Source organism: Podarcis vaucheri (genome assembly GCF_965113315.1).
Source record: "Podarcis vaucheri genome assembly, chromosome: 1".
NCBI lineage: Eukaryota > Metazoa > Chordata > Lepidosauria > Squamata > Lacertidae > Podarcis > Podarcis vaucheri.
Genome location: NC_138759.1, coordinates 41500210 through 41515807, shown reverse-complemented (window position 1 = coordinate 41515807; position 15598 = coordinate 41500210). Strand labels below are relative to the sequence as shown.

The following is a 15598-nucleotide window of genomic DNA, read 5'->3' as shown; positions in this document are numbered from 1 at the left end:
CCTGCCTTCGGGACATTTTTTCAAAAACTTCATGGCAGGGGATGATGAGAATATAGTGAGCAGAGGCTACAATCTGATGGTTGACTTGTTGACTTGTAAACCTCTTAATTCATTTTTTGTTCAATTTAATCTTTTCTTTCTTAAGGAAAATTAGTTGAATGTTAGCCTTCTTTGCACTATTCACCTTTTAAATTATGCTCATTTTGAAGAGCTTGTTATGCCTGAATAAACATGAAATGACTTGGCATTTTCCCATAAGAGGCACACCCATTTTAACACCATGTATTTACCATTCCTGGAAATGTCTCATTAACTTCTGAAAATCTGTGAGCATGATATTTTTGGGCTACTGTAACACACCTCTTGGCAGTCACAGAAGGCAGTTTGGTTAATGCCTCATAATATCAATTTTTATTCTCGACATGAAGGAAGGCTCTCTATAGAAAATTGATGCAGTTTGCTCAGCTAATTTTCATGCTCATTCCAATTAATTTAACATGACCCAGATTTTCTTCCTCGGGCTCATCCTGACTAATTAGTAAGGCAACACCTAGAACAAGTTCTGTTTAATAACATTGAGGAACACTAGTTGTGAGTGATTTTGATGCTAATAAAGATATTCACTGGTGGGACAGATATTTGATGTCAATTATGGTATGTAATTTAGAAGTCCCAATGTGCTACAGAGAGTATAGGAAGGCTAGCAAATCACTATGGGGAGATAATGGTGTTTTTAAGTCTTCCACAGCACCTAACTACCCTGTGGGACCAATTAGGGTGTGGTGTGTGTGTGTGTGTGTGTGTGTGTGTGTGTGTTTGGTGCAACTAGTAGCATTGCCAACTAATTCTACGTAATGAATGGGAAGGTGCTGTTTAGGAGTCTGGGAACCTTCAAAAATAGGTCCATGCCTGATATTTATTGAACTTTATCTTACAAGGTAAAAGCAGTTATGAATACAGTAAAAACAACTGCTTCAACAAAAAAGATGTTTTCCCCAGCTACTTGATCCAGGCTTCAAGTTTTTTGTCATTTATATGAATCCTTTTCTAGATGTTGTTTTTAGCTTTTTAAAAGGCACTTAAATTTAGATGTGTGTTTATGTATGATCGCTTGTTTCACATATTGCAAAAACAATACAATAAACAGGACTTTTGGAACACTGTAACTAGTTTTTGTTTTGGAGGCTGCAAAATAATTTGGGAATATATTTGTTTTTATTAAAGCAAACAAGCCAGATTCTACTGTCCCGCACCTTAGTATAGATACATTTTTACCAGTATTTTAACTGGCATTGGAAAAGCTTTTTAAAAAGAGTAGAACAATGGAATTTGGGTCCAGTGAATTATATCATGCCTGCTTATGGGAATTGCCTCTTTTTATTTTAAAAGCTTGCGTGTGTGTGTGTGTGTGTGTGTGTGTTCTTGAATTCTTTACCAACAATTATTCACTGGCTCTCTCAATAGACACAATTTTTTTCTGAAACTTTGCAGTAGTTATTAGGTAAAATAAAGGGACCCCTGACCATTAGGTCCAGTCGTGGCCGACTCTGGGGTTGCGGTGCTCATCTCATTTTCTTGGCCGAGGGAGAAGGCATACAGCTTCCGGGTCATGTGGCCAGAATGACTAAGCCACTTCTGGCGAACCAGAGCAGCACATGGAAATGCCGTTTACCTTCCCGCCGGAGCGGTACCTATTTAGCTACTTGCACTTTGACATGCTTTTGAACTGCTAGGTTGGCAGGAGCAGGGACCGAGGAATGGGAGCTCACCCCGTTGCGGGGATTCGAACTGCCAACCTTCTGATCAGCAAGTCCTACGCTCTGTGGTTTAACCCACAGTGCCACCCGCGTCCCTGCAGTAGTTATTAGGTATGGATAATCAATTAGCAGCTCACTGGAGCTCAAAGCCAGCATGGCGTTTGTTTTTTACTCAGGAAAGAGTACATGGCCATGAGAGGTTGATCTGTTATTAATATAATGGAGGAAGGGAATAAGTGACAAAGTACATGTAAGTCCCTCTATCAGAACGCTCATTATCCACAAATTCAGTTATCCAAGCACAAGGAATTAGTACCCAAACCTCGCTATACACACCACAGATTCAGATATCCAAACAGCCAGAGTTTGGCCATTTCTTTACTTGTTCATGTTTTGCTGGTGGGCGACAGCCATTTGGGGCAGAACCCAGGAAGGAAGGGATGGAGGAAGGGAGAGAGATCAGACAAATGAGAGAGCAGAGATCAGGCAGACCAGTTTTTGCCTCTCTTTTGTTGTTTGGCTGCAGCCGTTTCAGGAAGGAACTATGAGATGTTCACCTAATGAATGACTTCCTAGGAATACACTGTGTTTGGAAAATGGGACCCATGCATAAATCTTACACCAAATCATGGGAACTATGGGTGGAAAATATCTGCAGAGTAGGACATCTATTCTATTATTCATCTTCCCCTGCCTCAATAATGTAAGACCAGTGTTAGCCATGATTGTGCCAGTGTAACCCATTACTATACAGTTTTACTCATCAAATTCTCAAAGATTTACTCTCAGGAAAGTGTGTATGGTATTTTATTTGTTTGTATAGATACTTTTATACAATTTTTCTAGCTCTACGTTTTCAGTGGAACTTACAGTATAGTGTTAAAAACAAAAAAAAGCAACAACAGATATTTAAAAACAATGATAAACAAAACAACTACAGAGAGAGAGAGAGAGAGCACAATCAGTACAGTGGAGCAAAATTAGATCAGCGGTAATAACTCATATCTCTTACAAGCCAAGGGCCTGTTGGAACTTGACATCTCATGGGATAGTAGGTTCTAAAGCTAAGGCATAGCAACAGAGAAGTTTCTGGCCAGTATTCCTGACAATTGAACCTCAGATACTGACCTCATGGAATGTTTTGTATTGAAACTATAGTGACTGTATCATCACTTCTTCAAGTAAGCAGGAAAAAATTAAGTGAAATAAGGTATCACCAAATACTCATATTTCCTATTGCAAATAGTGAAATAATAATCATTTTCTCCCTATGCTAACTTTTTGTAAATAGTACTCATCAATTTAATCATGAACTTCTATAATATACAAATAATCAAAGTAAAGGATGCATTGCTAACATCAAAACTCTGAGCTACCATATTGATAACAGATCCTTTTACAATATCAGTGTACTAAAATCCGGGAGAACTCTTTTAAGACGCACACATTTCTTAGTTCTATATATTTGTGACCCCATTAAGCTTACTCAATAATTGTTATTTTGTCAATGTGGCAAAATTAGATAGAAACATCTGCGAGGTGTAGGTTCTTCAGTAGCAAAATTATTCCCAGTTAGAAGCAGCAACTGTATAATCTTGTAGTTGAAAAATGAAGTTGACTACTTTTGTGGTGATCTCTGACTGGTGTTGGAGCACGACAATTCTGTACTATTGGGTCAGCAATGAAATGGTGCAAAGTCAGCTGATTCTTTTTTTTTTATCTCATCAAGAATGTAAGAATGTATTCACTAAGGGAAATGACTCCCTTGACTTGCATGATCATGAACTGGAAATTTGCTGTATCAGCATATTTAGCTAAGAATGCTACTTTACTGGTGGAGCTGAAATCTGATCTTAGAGCAAAGATATTTGGTCTTGTGTTGTGTTACTTTTTCAAAGACAAGTTTAACGGTTAAATTGGGGGGGGGGATGCTCCTGAGAATGCCTCTTCAGCTTCTTAGAATCACAACTGCTTAGGACCACAAACAAATACTGCATTTGGAAGTAACTGTAAACTACATGAATAAGCTGCAGAGGCCTCAGGCTTTCGCAATCCCTTCCCTCTGGTTCCATGTGCCTGGGAGGAATTCAGAAGCTTGTACTTTTGTTTTTAGTTTCCCATTTAATCTGAATTGTGCATTGTGATTTACACTAATGAAGATTAGTGTAGCTTCGTAAGCTTCATCAGCTTCATAATCTATGGTTAGTTCAAGTAAGCCAACTTCATAACCCATGGTTAGTGTGTTACATCATTAGCCTTGGTTCACTTGGAACTGAAAGTTATGTTTTCTCAATACTGAAAGTACAAACTTCTGAAGTCATTCTCCTGACTGGCAGCAGAGGGGAAAGGGGAATGCAGAAGCCTGGAGCATGTTGTGGCTTATCCATCAGGTGTTTAACCATGGTTTAGCATTGCATCCAAATATGCCTTAGATTCAGGGCTATTGAGTGCAATTGAGTTGACTTATCTAGCACACCTAGATTGTGACCTAAATGTGTATCATGGTGAAAAAGGCAGCCGCATTAATTTTAAACATCAGGGAGAGAAGAAAGAAGGTGCAGTTGCCTAATTTGGGACAAATTTGTTTGCAATGATTATTTTTGTCACACAATAAATTAACAAACCTTACCACTAAGCTTATGCTTGTCTCCTCACAAGTCCCATTGAATTCATTGAGACTTACTCCCAGGTAAATGTATAAGGTTGCAGTCTTAGTATTCTTGGCTTCAAGCCCATAAATCACATGTGTATTTTATAATAAAAAATACACTTATTCCACCTTATTAAATCTTCACTGTGCGGTTTTCTATCATTATTTCTCAAAATTGGATCCCCAGCTGTTGGACTACAACTCCCATCATCCCTGACCACTGGACCTGCTAGCTAGGGATGATGGAAGTTGTAGTCCAACAACAGCTGGGGACTCAAGTTTGAGAATTCAGTGGTAACTGATGTCATGCCTTCCAGATGATGTTGGACTCCAACTCCCATTATCCCTGACCATTGACCATGTTGGCCGGCCCTGATGGGAGTTATAGCTGATGCAAAGTGGGGCAAAATCATGTCAATAAACTCTGCTTCTCTTTTTCTCTCTGTGGCAATAAGCAAGGACCAGAGAGAGAGAGAGAGAATCAGATTGAAGCCACAGCATGGGAGTAAGGGTGGGTTAAGCCTTTCTCCTGTGCTGTCCCTCAGATTTCCTTTTTGTCCTGTTGCAAAAAGGATACAGGTATGTATATGGAAGTAAAACTAAAAGCCAAAACAAAACCCAACATGGCAATATATCCAATCACAAATCACCTAGCATCTTGCCCACTTTAGCTTTTAAAAAAGCAATTAACTTCAGTGTGAAGTAGAGTAAACTTCTTGCATGTCACATCAGGACAATGGTTATTTATGGAACCCCGTTGAAGCCCTGTGACTTATTTGCATAAAAAAGAACATTTCAATAAATTCCTATAATAAATGCTGCAGATTTTTGTTAGCAATTATAAATTTTCCAATTTATATTTACTAATACTGCTATTTTTTATTATTATTCTGGGACTGTAACAAGTTTAAAGGTCTAATACATGTAATGTAGTTGCTAGATGTATCCAGTATTAGTGTTTTTGTACATGAACATCCATTCTCCATGTAATAGTAGCTACAGAGTTCAACTTCAATAAAAGTGATTGCTGTCTTGTCGTCCACTGGCTTCAACAGCTTTTAGATAGCAATGTATTTCCTAAATCAGAAAAATAAAATTCATTTTTTAAAGTTAAAAGGTTTAAGTTAAACCTGCAAAAGTTTCAGTGTTCCAATTTAACCCTTGACATTCTGGCATTTTCCAGACTGCCAGCCAAATGAACACTTTAGGAGGAGGTGTATAAATATGTCTGCAGCACCCAGAGAGTTAATCCACCCCATTGTGCATAGGTGTTGGAGCTCTTATGGTATGTAAGATCGTATAAAATTTAGAGTTATTATGTATTCTCCTTTAATATATGCGTTTTTTCCAGTAAGCACCTTTTGAAAACTTAGGTTTTCTTATTGGCACTATTAGATATGCATACATGAGGGGCTGGGACACAGCTGGTATTACACCACACTCCAGATTTAGCATGCAATATCTTCCTCTCATCGTTATGCCACATTCAGTGTCACACTCTGAATAAAGATTCCTAGCCACAATTTATGCAGCGGAGTGTTCCAAACTAATGCCAAACTCATTCAGAAGTAACAGATTTGACACAAGGCAGTTTCCAGAAATGGAGCCACCACTGATGAGCTGTGTGCCTGGTGAGATTGGCAGAGATGCAATGTCTCGGACTGAAAATGGAATCTCTGTCTAAAGTGAGCTGGATAGCATTATTTGCAAATCAGTACACGGGGTTTGTTTCTCTCCAAACAGACTATATGTGGAAGCCAAGGTCTGGTTCATGGCTTGATACGCATGGTTTGTTTGGGAGAAACAAACTACAAGTGCTGGTCTGTGCATAATTCTAAGTTGTTTCCTCTCAGCTTGGCAAAGAGAAGTGCAGGGAAGGCGCAGCAGTGAGGACTAGGATGCTGCTATTTCAACAAGCCATGGTTTGCTTCTAACTATGATCCACTAGTTGACGCAAACAGGGCCACTAAGTTAGAACCACCATCACCCCTCCATCCTCCAGTGGCAGCATAAGCAACCTAGCCCCATTGAGCCCCAAACATGCCCAAGACATACGACATTCAGCAGCCATTTAACAACCACTGAAGCTACTTTGACTAATTGGAACATTCACAGCAGCTATGATAATTCAGACCTATATCTTGTCATGGGAGGAACAAGGTAGTTCAGGCTCATTGTCCCTAGCAAGGAAGCTGTTGCAACTGCTTCAGACAGTAACTCCAGATTTGGTAGTTCTTGTGTGGCTTTTGGGCAATTCAGTATTTCAACATAGAATTTATTGGGAATTATCTGCCAGGATTGGGGAGTGAGGGCAAAGTGAATGCAGTATGGGAGGGTTCTGGGCAATGCATATATTTACCATTTGTTTATTTAGAATGCAGGTTATTTACTAATTTTTGAAAAGCCATTTAGCACCTTCTTCATTGTAAAGATTTCATGGCTGTTGATAGTATGACCTGTTAGACCTGTTAAACTATACGCAGTGCTTTTTTCTGGGGGGATGCAGGGGTACCATACCCCTAAACATTTTGTGAATCTAAGTTTGGCCTCATTGAGGGGCAGTATTTCAATATGAGTAGGAAAATGAGAGTACCCCTAAAAAAAATTTAGGGGGGGGAGCACTGATTATACTGCTGCTAATACACAATGGTCTCTTCTATAACTTTTGGTGAGCTGGAGGGGGTGTTATTCCTCCTAAAACAAGCTGTTATGCCTTACTGCATTTTTAGTAATAATGCTTTATGGGAGAGTATATCATTTCAGCTCTATTAGGGTCAAACAGTTTTACTGCAGTTTTGCAACATTTACATTCAATTTGCATATATAATCCTGCTTTCAGGTAGTTAGCTGCTGCATCATTGTCATTGACACAGACCCAGAAAAGATTCACAAACAGACAATCTGAGAATGTTTTGTTATATATATTGTAGCAATTTAAGATTCTCATCTAGATCACATCAGAGAGCTTTATAATTTGTAAATAGTTCCTGGTTTGACTCAGAGTGTTCTGTTGCTGTCACAATTGCAATACTGTGAACATATGGATTGTTAAATTTTGTTAAAGAAATTCTAACATTGGTAAATAATAGTTACAAAATATAATTAAAATGCAGTTGAAATTATATATAAATTCATACACATGCACACACAAATTCAAGAACTATAATTTTTCTAAAAGTGGCTCAAAGTGCTTTTAGATGCCATTGTTAGGTGGTTAAAATTTTATACCTGAGTAATAAAATCTTAAAATTGAGGTTTCTAATGAGAATATTAATAGAGCACTAGTAATATTACTGTACTAGGTACCATTACAACAGAGATGGCCATTATATAAAAAGGCAGTGGTACTTAACTGCATGTTTAACAATGCTTTCTGTTGTAAACTACTCTTCATTAAAATGTTCCCTTCTCTTCTTTAAAACAAATACCCATTTTTCCCACCATTAAAGATGAAATAGAATAATAGAATTGCAGAATTGGAAGAGACCACAAGGATCATCTAGTCCAGCCCTCTGCATTCACCTGACATGGGGCTTGAAGCCACAACCTTGGGATTAAGAGTCTCATACTGTACCAATTGAGCTATCCAGCTTCATAAAGGAACATGTTCTAATCTATGAATCAATACAATGTTTAACATGATAAATTATCCACTTATAAAAGAGTAACAAACATCATTATATCAGAATGGCAACTTCAGACTGTCAAAGGTCTCAGGTGTATGTAGAAACGCTAAGCATGGGGTAACTAACTACTCGATGGGCATAATTAGTGGCCCTAATCATGGAAACATAGAATTGTAGTGTTGGAAGGGATCCCGGGGGTCATCTAGTCCAAGCCCCTGCAATGCAGGAGTATCACCTTGATCATACATGACAGATGGCCATCCAACCTCTGTTTAAAAACCTCAAAGTAACAATTGTGCACTTGTATGCACCACTGAAAACCCAACCAATGAGCCTTCTTGGTGCTCTGATAACTAAGGCCAAGATTCAAAAGAGCTTGTGTTTGTACAATGGGATTTCTAAAGGCAACAGTTGATGTCCATGCTATATGACAAATAGCTCCTCAGTTATAATGTGGCATGAACAGGGGAAAAGGCAGGTGGGGAAGAGTAAGAAGTCAAAAGCTTTCTTAGATGTACTGAATCAATTGGATTCTTTGGATCATAGCCTAAGAAACCTACTCTCACACAGGCTTTTACAGGCAAGGGCACAGAAGATAAACAGAGCAAAAGGGAAAATAAGAAACAAAATCATGGCTAACCTAACACTCAGATACAGTTATTAGTTTATACATAATAGGCTGTTTAAAAACTGCACTCTAATGGAAATAATTTTAATTATACGGACAATTATATCCAGTTAACTCTTTTAAAAAGCTGATGAAGTAACTTGTTTTAAAAATATATGGGCACTTAACTAATTCTGTTTAACCCTTTTGCTAAAATTTGTTTTTTTCTAAGTACAGCGTTTAAATAGCATGCTTATTCATAGAAAGCAATTACATTGAATTGAACTATGGGATCTATCTTTGTAGAAGCATTAGGATATACCTACCAGTTCAAAAGCATGAAGTGCAAGTAGATAAATAGGTACCACTCCGGTGGGAAGGTAAACGGATTTTCCGTGCACTGCTCTGGTTCGCCAGAAGCGGCTTAGTCATGCTGGCCACATGACCCGGAAGCTGTACGCCGGCTCCCTTGGCCAATAAAGTGAGATGAGTGCCGCAACCCCAGAGTCGGCCACGACTGGACCTAATGGTCAGGGGTCCCTTTACCTTTTTACAAGATGGTAATTCCACTGAATACAGCTGTGCCAGCCCAGTTCTAATGCCCATTGAATTATTAACTCAAGATAAAAGAGCATGATTTAATAAGGCTCTCAGTGAGAAACCAGTAGAATGTTTTAGCTGAATGCTTGCATGCTTGTTAGCTTGTGTATGACAAGGCTCTGAGCTTTACTTGGGTAAGATTGCCATTAAAAATCAGTGTGAGTCAAATCTGAATAAGAAAAGCAAGACTGGATCCTGGTGTCATACAGTTTCTAAACTATGTTCCCTAGATCACCCTCAGCTTCAAACGTTTTAATTATAGCATTCAGTAACATTGTGGGAAAGTGTCTATGGATTTTGGTAACCTGATCACTATGGTCTTCCTCTTCTTGGTCTCTCTCTTTCTGTTTCTTCATGTTGCAGCAAGAGCCATGATAGTATCTGTCACATTCTTTGGATGACTTAAGAGTAGCAGTCTTCTGTGTTTGGGGCTGGAAATTGTGAACTGTGTTCGCAGAAATGCCACACAAGGGAGGTGAAAAGCACATTAAGAAGCTTTAGCATTAGATAGTGCAGTGCAAGCAGAGCTGAATTTGAGAGCTGGAACTTAAGTGGGCATTTGTCCCTGCTCTATTCCTTAATAAAATCTGAGCATTAACTGTAGTAAAGGGCATTTGAGAGCTCACTAAAAATGAATCATTGGGATGCTCAGCAGAGCTTTATTATGATATATTGTGAAGAACTTTAAAACATCTACTATATACTTACATATATACCGACCAGAGATGTCTGTTTATTATAAATTAGAAAAAAAAATAATGATTGCTGCAGAGTATGAGCAATGTGTTTTGTTTTAAGATTCTAATTTTCACCAGTTACCAGTTTGAGGTGGGCAGGATTATGGCTTTTCCTATGAGACTTCAGTATGTTTGGCCTATGTGGAATTTCTGTGTGTGCATATGGGAAAAGCTTTTAAAATTAAAATAAGATTTACTAAAGATGGAGTTGGAAAGAAAAAACAGGGTTTCTTCTCACAACAAAATTACTTGTCACGTGTATGCAGGAAATGTATATGTGGTAGAGAGATCCATGTATGAAAATCATCTTGTGTGAAGTGACCCCCTCAGATAAGATTTCAGCATTCATGCCTGATAAGTAGAGTCTAAAATGTCTTAATCATTACATGGTTGGTAATTGAGCACTGTAGCAAGCAAATAAATGTGAATGAGCATGTTCCTGGAGTGTTACTAGGCTGCTGCTGATGACTAGTTAACCAAAATGAATTAACAGAGAAGACATGATTAAACTATACTATTAACTAACTTGTTAGCGACAGGGAGAAAATGGAAGCACATTTACATATGTGTCCATCTGTCTTCTTTTACACTTTTGTCTTCAGCCACTGGGTGAAATGGTTTAAATCCAAATAGCAGTCTGATTCCCCCCCCCCGCCCCCACAGCAACATATACTTTCTTTCCTCCTGTTTATTGAAAGGAGGGAGGGGTTTTCTTGACAATAGCTGGTTCTTAATAGCTCTCTTAAAAAATCTCATTTCTATGACCACATTAGCTATAATGTGAGTGTCAGAAGAAGAAAAATCTCTATGGATAATTTTGGGTTAGTTAGTAGATTGTTATCATCTCAATGTTGCCGAAATCCCTAATCTCAGGTCAGCATGAAGCTGCAGTGGTTACAATCCTGTTGCCTGATGCACTATGAATGAAAGTGCTTTCTGTCAGAAACATGTGGTCTCTTCAGTAGATAGCCTGTGTAAATCCTGTGTAAATAGAGGGAGACTAACAAAGGATGAGCCCCTGCAGCTCAGAGCATTTGGAGCCATTTGGGGGCTGAATTTGCTAAATGCTGCTTATACCGCCTGAAAAGTTGAAGAGAAAGGAGCTTAAATTCACTTCTTTTTTCTCTTTCTACTCATACCCTGGGGGGAGGGTGTTCAGGGCCAGAGAAGCTTGAGGTAAGCCTAAGAAGACTGTTTTTTTCAGCGGCCTTTTGAGTGTGAAAAAGGTGGCATGGGTCACTGTCCCTTCTCTAATGTTGGAAAACCCACACAGTTAGTAAATGTTGCATGTAAACTAAAGTATTTCATCCTTCTCTTTACTCCACTGCGTTGGGCCATGAACTAGTCACTGGAAGAAAACTGAAGAATTTTTTTCATGTTAACATTTCTAGACAGTTTAGCACAGCAGGATTGTAAGAGAGCCCAACAATTAACAGATTTTCATAATATTCTATTTTGGAACTTTTAATAGGGAAAAATATTACTTTGAAAACCTCCCAAAGAAATAAAAATAAGAATTCAAAAGTTTACATTAATGCCTAGTTGTGCAATAGGTAAATACTGGGACAAAATTTTCAACTTCCTTTAATTATCTGTAGGTGTTATTCTTAGAGGTTTATAGGTAAAAGGAATGAACAGAAAGCCAATAAGGGTAGTTCACAAATTTATCAGTCCAACAAGTATAAGTCCCAACACATTGGAGACATTAACTTGGTCAGAAAAGGGAATAGTTCATATTCCTTGCAGGGTTTTAGCTGAGAAACTACAAAATGAGCAACTAACTTGCTGACTCTAATAAAATGGTAACACAGGGCAGTATGAAATTAATGAACATCATTATGTTAGGTCCATTAATTTCAATGAGTAACACGTAGTTGAATGCCACCCTTGGAGTAATATCATGAGTGGCAGGTCACGGAGCAGAATACATTGATGTAGCTACAGTGGCCTCTTCTGTACAAGTGGGTTATGTCCATCTTACGATAATATATGCCATTTGCTACCATAACTTAAGCAGAATTAGCTGCAGGGTGCAGACTTAAAAACCTTTAGGTTGGGGTGCTATCACACCCCTTTTCTTTCCAGTTCTGAGCTGATCTTTGTTTATGTGATTGATTTTGAACAGTGAACAGGAGCAGTAAGTCTTTGTAGAATCACACCACAAATAATACTTCAAGTGCTGCTACATTGGTAAGGATGACAGTGGTATAGCAACATTAGACTGCATTGCTAAACGAGATTGTTGTGATCTGCAGGAGGCCAACAGTAAGCATTATAACACTGTTTTGTGCTCCCTATATGGTATTTGTTACATAGCACAGGAACTCACAGAATTAAGCTGTAACCACAAACCTGTTATTTCTTGCATGGGCGCAAGCCACAAACAGAAAATGTACTAGCAGAAGAATCTTCCTCCAGATAGATTTGAATTGTTACCAAATGTGTACTTTGCAGAGGAATCCTAGGCTAGAACTAGATGTCATTAATGTTCACAAAAGCCCCACAGTTTGCATTCTCCCTGGAGGTGATTAATTGAAGAGACCCAGTTGGCATATCGCGCTAGTGGTGTCAGCCATTGCTGCCATAATCCAGAACACCACTATGTCTTTTTGTATAGTTAGATGTATATATGAATAAGTGGCCATGTGGTTTGGGCCAATTATATCCATGCCCAGGAGACCCTTTGTTTCTGTGGAGTTTCTTGGGCATGGCTATAATCAGCCCAAACTATATGGGCACCTATTCTTTCAACAATGGGTAAAGAGGCACTTGCATGGTTAAGGACAGCAGCGCCGCCACCACCACCATGTAAAATTTGGTGCAGTTTATAAATTAGACCTCAGTCTTGGGAAGAGGTGGAGTAATGATTTCTTGATGTGAATAGAGATTGGCTGCGTGTTCTATAAACTGTGGCACTAGAGGGACCAGTGTGGCATTGAACCAGTGTGGCATTGCGGAAATGACGTTGAGCTTTAATAGAGCAAATGTTGGTCTGCATGTTGGATTACTCACATCCATTTTAGTTTCAGGGCAAATTACTATCCTTCGGCTTTAATTTGCTTTCTGTAGCTTTCCTTCCAGGGTTATTCTGTGAATGAGGGCCAACACATTGTACTGCCAGTACTCAAAAGCTTATAGATCTAAATAGTAAGCCAAATAATATGCTCACCTAAGCAGTTATCTTAAGTCTTTCATTGTGTTAAACTCAGGGCAAGATTTATTTAATTTTTACTTTAAAATCTGTGCTTTTTCAGCATAGGCATGAAACCATTCCTTTCTTTTTTAAAAAACAAACCTTTTTTAAATGAGCAGCATTATTTTTAGAATAACTTTCTCTTGATACAAGCAAATGTGATGTGCCTGCTCTCCCTCTTCTGTAGGAAAAAAATGAAGGCTAGCTGTAGGCGAGGCTTACATGGAGATGGTAAAACTAAGATGATAAGAGGGAAATGCATTTTTTCATATCTAGGGTTCCTCTGGTCTTACTGAGATGGTTTTGATGTTTGTGGTAGTGTTTCAAAGTCCAGACATGTCTCATTATTATGAGCATGTTTTATTATTTGACACACATTGAGAATCCTTTTTGGATTTGAGTGGGCTAACTTTCCCCCCATAAATTAAGAATTAATATATTTTATGTTCATCCATGAGATTCCAAAGTCTTTAAAAATGTCTTATGGGCAGTCGTGTTAGCCTGGTAGAACAACTATCCGTATGTGTTTTTGCTTAAAGTCTGTGTAACAATCTAATTAAAAACAAGCCATGGGATGTAAGTAGACCATTGGAACATAGGAAGCTGACCTTATTCTGAGCCATACCATTGGTCCATCTAGCTCAGCGTTGTCCACAAAATGGCAGTGGTTTTCCAGGCTTTCAGACAAGGGTCTCTTCCAGTCAGAGAATTATAGAATTGTAGAGTTGGAAGGGACAGTGAGGAGGGTCCTTTAGTCAAATGTCCTGCAGTACAGGAATCTTTTGCCCAACATGGGGCTTGAACCCACAAACCTGAGATTAAGAGTCTCATGATCTATCAACTGAGCTATCCCAGGTCTCTTACCTGAAGATGCCAGGGATTGAACCTGGCACTTTTATCATGCCAAGCAGATGTTGTACCATTGACTAAGTCCCTCTTACTCAAATGACTTGTGCATCCTCCAGCCTAAGAAAAGTAATGTGCAAATGTATACACACACTTAAATATATGTATAACAAGTCTTGATCTTGGAACATATCAGAACTTCTCATTCTTCAGTATATCTATTTGTATGCAGAAGGTGGTGTGTGTCAGTGTAATGATTTTGTTCCTTCTATGAGTCACAAAAAGGCATGGAGAAAAAGAGAAAATAGCTCAAAAATGGCCGACTTTATAATATTAAGTGGGGTGAGGAATAATTTTAACTGTCTTGGTTTAAAAGAAACTGTCTTGGTCTCTAACTTCATTTGAACTTGAGGGTCCAGCTGAAGAAAGTAGGATTGAGGTCTGAGTTTAAGAGAGTAGGTGTGTAATGAAAAGGCCTCTTCACATATTACATGTTCACATGTTATACCTGCAGGTATAGGACGGTATATAAATTCTATCTATCTATCATCTATCTATTCTATCCTTGGAAATGGAAGGAAATAAAGTAAGAGAACCAGTGGGAGATAGTGCTGCCAGGAACTGCATTAAATACATCTTCTCTGTTCTATCCCTGAGGAGTGGCACACTGTATAGCACACAGTGGCTGAGATCTAGAGGAACATTGACAGCATTGTGCCTTGCTGCTGCGGGGGATGGGGGTGGAGAGTGGATAACATGAAAAGCAATGTAGAGGCAAACCCTCTGTGGGACTGGATCTTTCATTCCCCGAAGATCCCTGAGGTCTGTGGACTTTGAAAGCTAAACCACAGTGTACAAATGAATGAATGATCCTTCCAGAAATGACCATCTTTCTCTCTCCCCCCATCCCACTTCAGGGGAAAATTTTTGCCAGTGCCTTCTGACATTCTTTTTCCCTGTGCTCAGTTCTCACCATGCATTTTTGTTAACGGAGAGTAGTGAATAGTGCTTAGAAAGTGGCATGTTATAAGGCATTTTACATTGGCTTAGATCCTTTTGTAACCACAAGACATTTCTCTTTGGTTTAGGTATTTGTGTATCCATTTTCACATGTGCAAAGATAACACTGCACCAAATAAGAATTCAGCAACTTGTCTGAGAGGCATAAATGGGTACATAGTTCATAAGGCAATGGAGTATGAGGCAGAAAATTACTTTCGCCCCTTCTTGTATGTGCCAATGTGGCATGGCTGGCAAAAATCAGTTTGTAATTATTGCACTGTGTCACATGCTCAACAGCTAAGATTTCATTTTGCTGCTCTGCCTTTAGTTTTTCATTCAGTACAGCAAGATTGGTGAGGGATGGCGGGACTTGTATAAAAAAGACATATGCTCATCTTTTTCGTAATATTTCACAGATAACCTGTTTTATTTTCGTAATTTCAGACAGACTAAATTCCAGTTCTGATCTTATTTGCAGTGTTGTAACTCGTGTAACTGCTATGAAATGCATTATAATTTTACCATGCCACAAGTTTTCACTTTCATTCTTTCATCACTAATGTTTACAGTGCATACTATT

The 15598-nt window shown here is 38.6% G+C and overlaps 1 protein-coding gene across 12 annotated transcripts in view; it reads left to right on the top strand.

Annotated features, from left to right (window-relative positions):
• MEIS2 (Meis homeobox 2) overlaps positions 1-15598 on the top strand; it is a 233754-nt gene that overhangs the window by 49753 nt on the left and 168403 nt on the right. For 8 of the 12 annotated variants that reach the window (XM_082240350.1, XM_082240344.1, XM_082240349.1 and 5 more), the window contains one exon: positions 5591-5692. The exons of the other annotated variants lie outside the window; for them this stretch is intronic. In XM_082240350.1, the coding sequence (XP_082096476.1) occupies positions 5591-5692 (102 nt within the window). The remainder of the gene's footprint in view (positions 1-5590; positions 5693-15598) is intronic. 12 annotated transcript variants of the gene reach the window in all.